General features: G+C 37.0%; 1 protein-coding gene across 1 annotated transcript in view; it reads left to right on the top strand.

The window, feature by feature from the left end:
• ncapg2 (non-SMC condensin II complex, subunit G2) overlaps positions 1-2,813 on the top strand; it is a 138,208-nt gene extending 135,395 nt beyond the window's left edge. The window contains exons 24-25 of the mRNA XM_048606130.1: positions 903-1,002; positions 2,199-2,813. Of these exons, the coding sequence (XP_048462087.1) occupies positions 903-1,002; positions 2,199-2,250 (152 nt within the window). The 3' untranslated portion in view covers positions 2,251-2,813. The remainder of the gene's footprint in view (positions 1-902; positions 1,003-2,198) is intronic.
• Positions 2,814-5,048: the final 2,235 nt, after the last annotated feature.

Below are 5,048 nucleotides of genomic sequence, written 5' to 3'. Positions count from 1 at the left end.
GTCTGGCAGCATCTGTGGAGGAGAAAACAGCGTTAACGTTTTGGGTCTGGTGACCCTTCCTCAGAACGGTTCTCAATTCTGAGGAAACGTCACTGGACCCAAAACGTTAACGCTGTTTTCTCCTCCACAGATGCTGCCAGACATGCTGAGCTTTTCCAGCAACTTTGTTTTTATTCCTTAATCAGTATCTGTCTCAATAGCTTCCCTCTTTCACTTTGATTTCCTTTTGTGGAGATGTATATGTTTCACAACTTGGTTCTGCTCTAAGAAGAATAGGCACCACTGAAAATAGCTCCAGTGGCTTACCTTGAGACCAATGTTTAGTGCATCGGTTCTAAGTTACAGTATGTAACTAGATGCATGTGCTGTTATGAAACAAGTCAATACTAACTCTTCCACCTTGGTTTTGTGGAATGACAATGGATTTGTTCTCTCCATAACTGAACTGAACTGTTTTCCCAGTATTTTCTACTTTTTTTGTTTCCATCCCTTCCTGGTCATAATTTATAGGAGTGGACAAAATGTATTCTAGTTGTCTCAATTCATTTAAAAAGCCTTATTTCAAAAATTTGTTCAGGCAACATACCCGTGTTCTCATGACTTTTAAGTGCAAAAGTGGGACAAATTGCAGGCCTCTTCGGGGTTGAAATTGGATTTTCCGTAAACTGATCAATGTTTCTGAAATGACAAAGGGGAATAATTTATCCAGTATAAATACCTTGTCTATTTTCCTTCTCTAAATTTGATATATTTTTTTCAGTTGTTAGGGAGGACTTAAAATGTATGACTGATTTAAAATATACAATCTTTTGATTAGGCCTGTTACTGTATTGACTTGATCTTTTAAAATGAAAATTGGGGAGCATTTATTTCCAGTTTCTAAAGGAAACTTATTTTTGCAGGTAAAGTAAAAAGAACTGCAATCAAAGAGACAGCAGTAGCCATTCACACGAAGTTTCAGTGTTATAATGGAGTTGCATCAGGGTTGAGTGACATTGAAAGGTATGTTTTTAAAAATCTTTATGCCATAAGTATTTTAAATGTTTTCTTTTCTAGAAAAACACATTAGAATGCATGCTTTTTCTTACATAATTATAATTTAAAATGGATGTCAAAAAGCCTTGTCCAATTTGATGAATCTTATTTACAGAAATGCTGTTTCTTTCCTGTAACAAGAGTAACTATACAGTTCTGAATACTGAGATAATGATGAAGAAGCCTTATGCTCTAACATCACTGGGTAGTTGGTTTGTTGATAAAACGTATTGGTACTGGGTGTTAACTCACTCAGAGATAGTAAGAACTGCCGATGCTGGAGTCAGAGATAACACACTGTGGAGCTAGAGGAACACAGCAGGCCAGGCACCATCAGAGGAGCAGGAAAGCTGACGTTTCGAGTCGGGACCCTTCTTCAGAAAAATATATTGGGGGGTCTTCAGTTTTGACTCAAAAACAGTATTGATCTAAAGCAAATATAAATGAAATAACAATTCACATTCTATTATGTGGAATAATGCAAGGTGTAATATATTTTAGGTTAAGATGAAGTCATTAAAATGAGCCTCATTGGCCTGCATTTGCTTGTTTAAAATTGCAAACAAAGTTTCTTATTGAACAAAAATAAGAGAGGCAACATTCAGGAATCACAAATAACTATTGTGCTAGGAATATAGAATGGCACGCAGAAGTTTTAATTTATTCACTTGCTATCTTCTTGAACCATTTGGGTTGGGTGGGGGGTGGAATTTCCAGGATGGTAGATTTCCTTCTCTGAAGGACATTAGTGACCCAGAGAGGTTTCTCTGACAATGAGTAGTTTTGGGATTTGGCCCTGGGGTCCCAGAACATTAGCTGAGTTTCTACACTAATAGTCCAGTAAAAATATCACTAAACTACTGTCTTCCCCATAAGATATAGCACTTTGTGTAGTTAAGAGAAGTGGGAATGATTTTTTTTATGTTTTTCCTATTGACTAATTCATTAACCATTTCAGTATGGATGAATGGTGATGTAATGTACATTAATATTTTGAAATTTAATATCCAGGAAAATATTGTTGAATATACTTTACTTGTGTTGTCTGAGACCGAAGCAGAATGTGCAGTGTTATTGGTTTCTAAGTTTTGGGGCACAATACAATTTAGCTAAAATGTGATTTAAAAACTACATGTATGGAATTGGATTTTCTTGTCTTGCAGAGCCTTGTACACATCTTCAAAGAAGCATCTGGAAGATCTGTTACATCTGTAAACTATCATAGGTGGGCCAATGGATTCTTTCCATTTTTTACAATTTACACTTTCAATGTGAAAGAAAGTTGTTGCAATAAAGCAGCAAAACATTTCATTTTTTTTAAAAGTTCTTTGCAATATGTATTGTACAAACATATTTCTATTTGTACCTATATTCTAATGTAATTTAAAATTGTATTTGTAATGTTTTGTGTTGTAATATGGTTGCTTACACTTTCCAATTCATTCTAATTGCTACAAGGTGAAAGTATATGTAAAACTCTTCTCTCCCTTCTTTAAAAAAAGGAATCTGTTTTCTTATATTTTTTGAAATATTGAAAATAATGACATTTTGTACTTTGTTTCTGGATTGCAAGCGTTTGCCAGGAGATGTCACTGAAACATGCCATAGTGTTATAGTAAAAACTGTAATGTATAATGAAAGGCTTTGTATTCAAACAAAATTGCATTGCTGATGTTTAACAATCTATTTTTGCAAAATGAATTATCTTATGTTAATTGAACTGAATAATGTAAAAAGTATTGGTGTATATGTAATAAAGCTTGTAGTGTTTAGATTTATGTCATTCTCCCATCCCATTTTCTAACTCTTCTTCTTAATCCATTTCCAGCTTTCTAGAATGCAAGCACAATTCCTGGTTCTAATGATCTTTAGACAATTTGAATATTGCCTCTGCAAATTCCTGCTGTCTTTTAGGAGAGGGACCAACAGTTCTGGGTATCTTAAGGCCATTTTTTTTCCAAATGATCTAAATCCAACATGTTCCCCTCCAAGAATTTTTTTTTTTTTAGTTCTTCTACATCATGGGTATTTCGATCTCTTCCTCTGCTTCAACAAGCATTCATCTAATAAGTCAGCCAAATTTTTGCAATCCAGTTTATTTCTTTCATGGGACATTGGCATCCTGGAAAAATCCAGCATTTATTATCCATCCCCAGTTGTCCTTGAGATAGTGGTGAACTGTCATCTTGTGTTCTGTGTCATGAGGGTACATCTGCAGTGATGTTAGGGAGAGAACTCCAAGATTTTGAACGTGTGGCAACAAAGGAAGTGTGATGACATTTATAATTCAGGATGGTTTTGAACTTAGAGAGGTTTCAGGTGGTGTTATTCTCATGTGCCTACTGTTGCTGGCAAGTTGCTGCAGTGTGCTTTGTAGATGATACTGTTGCAATTGTGTGCTGCTGGTGGATAGGATGCCATTCAAGGCTCTGTCTTGGATGGTGTTGAGCTTCTTGAGTGTTGTTGGAGCAGCAATCATCCAGGTCTTTGGGGAATATTCCCTCTCACATCTGACTTGTACCTGGTGACCTGGCTTTGGTGAGTCATAAGGTGAGTTATTTGCAGAATTTCCAACTTCTTGCTAGCTGTTGTAGCCACAATATAACTGATCCAGGTCAGTTTAAGATCAATAATAACTCAGGATATTGGTGGGGAATTTAGCAATGGTAATTCTATTGAATAATAGAGAGGTGATTACATTCTCTTATTGAAAGTGATCATTGTCTAACACTCTTGCTACATAGCAGTCCAGGCCTGAATGTTGTCCAGGTCTTGCTGCATGCAGATATGGACTACTTCCTCATCAATGGAATTGCAAATATAACTGAAGACCTTCATCAATGAACATTTTCATCTCTGGCCCTGTACTTAACAAAGTTGTTGAAGATGACTGGCCTAGGACACTGCCCTGAGAACTTTGGGTATATGGTATTCTGGAACTGAGATGTTTGGACTCCAATTGGCTACAACCATCTTTGATTGCATCACATATTACTCCAACCAGCAGAATTTTTTTCCTTAGTTCCACTAACTTCGATTTTGCTAGGATTGTTTTGTGCAATATTCGATAATATGTTGCTTTGACGTAAAGAGAATTTTTTTTTTTTGCATCCCACCTCTAAAATTCTGCTTTTGCCCTTGTATTTTTGGTGGCTGTAAGGACGTCTAACATTGAGCGGTCCTCGTGAAACTCAAGCTGAGAATTAGTGAACAGGCAAATAAAAGCAAAGTAAGACTGGAGATCTGAAATAAGAGTGCTATAATTTCTGACTGTTTCTCTCTCCATAGATACTGAAATAAACAGTTCAAGTGCAGTATGCCTGTTGTAATTGAAAGGAGCTGGAAAATAACAGCAGCCCAGGGGGAGGAGGAGCGGGTGGAACACATGTAGAGGATGTTCAGAGTAAAAGACAAAGGGACTGCTAAGCAATATAGATGCAAAATAGTTTTTAAGGTCATAATATTAAAACTAGGTCAACTTTACTGTGAGCAAATCCATGAAAACAACATACTGTTGTGGGGTGGGGTGTTGGATAATGAAAATGGAGAACAGTGCTAATGCTTTGAAGTTTCTTGACTCAATGTTGAGACGAAAGGCTGTGAAGTGCCTCAGTGAAAAATAAGCTGCTTTCTTCCAGCTTGCTTTTGGTTTTGCTGGATCACTGCAGCAGATCTAGGCGAGCAAGATGGGGAGGTGATGGTGTAGTGGTATTATTGCTGAACTGTTAATCCAGAGACCAGACAACATTCTGGGGACCCAGGTTCGAATCCTGCTATGGAAGATGGTGGAATTTGAATTTAATAAATATCTGGAATTAAGAATCTAATGATGACCATGAATCCATTGTCAACTGACAGGAAAAACCCATCTGGTTCACTAGTGTCCTTTTGGGAAGGAAACTGCCATTGTTACCTGGTCTGGCCTATATGTGACTCCAGACCCACAGCAATGTGGTTGACTCTGAACTGCCCTCTGGGTAATTAGGGATGGGCAATAAATGCTGCCTAGCCAG

Source organism: Rhincodon typus, chromosome 2 (assembly GCF_021869965.1).
Source record: "Rhincodon typus isolate 14 chromosome 2, sRhiTyp1.1, whole genome shotgun sequence".
Lineage (NCBI taxonomy): Eukaryota > Metazoa > Chordata > Chondrichthyes > Orectolobiformes > Rhincodontidae > Rhincodon > Rhincodon typus.
This window is presented reverse-complemented; position numbering and strand designations above follow the sequence as displayed.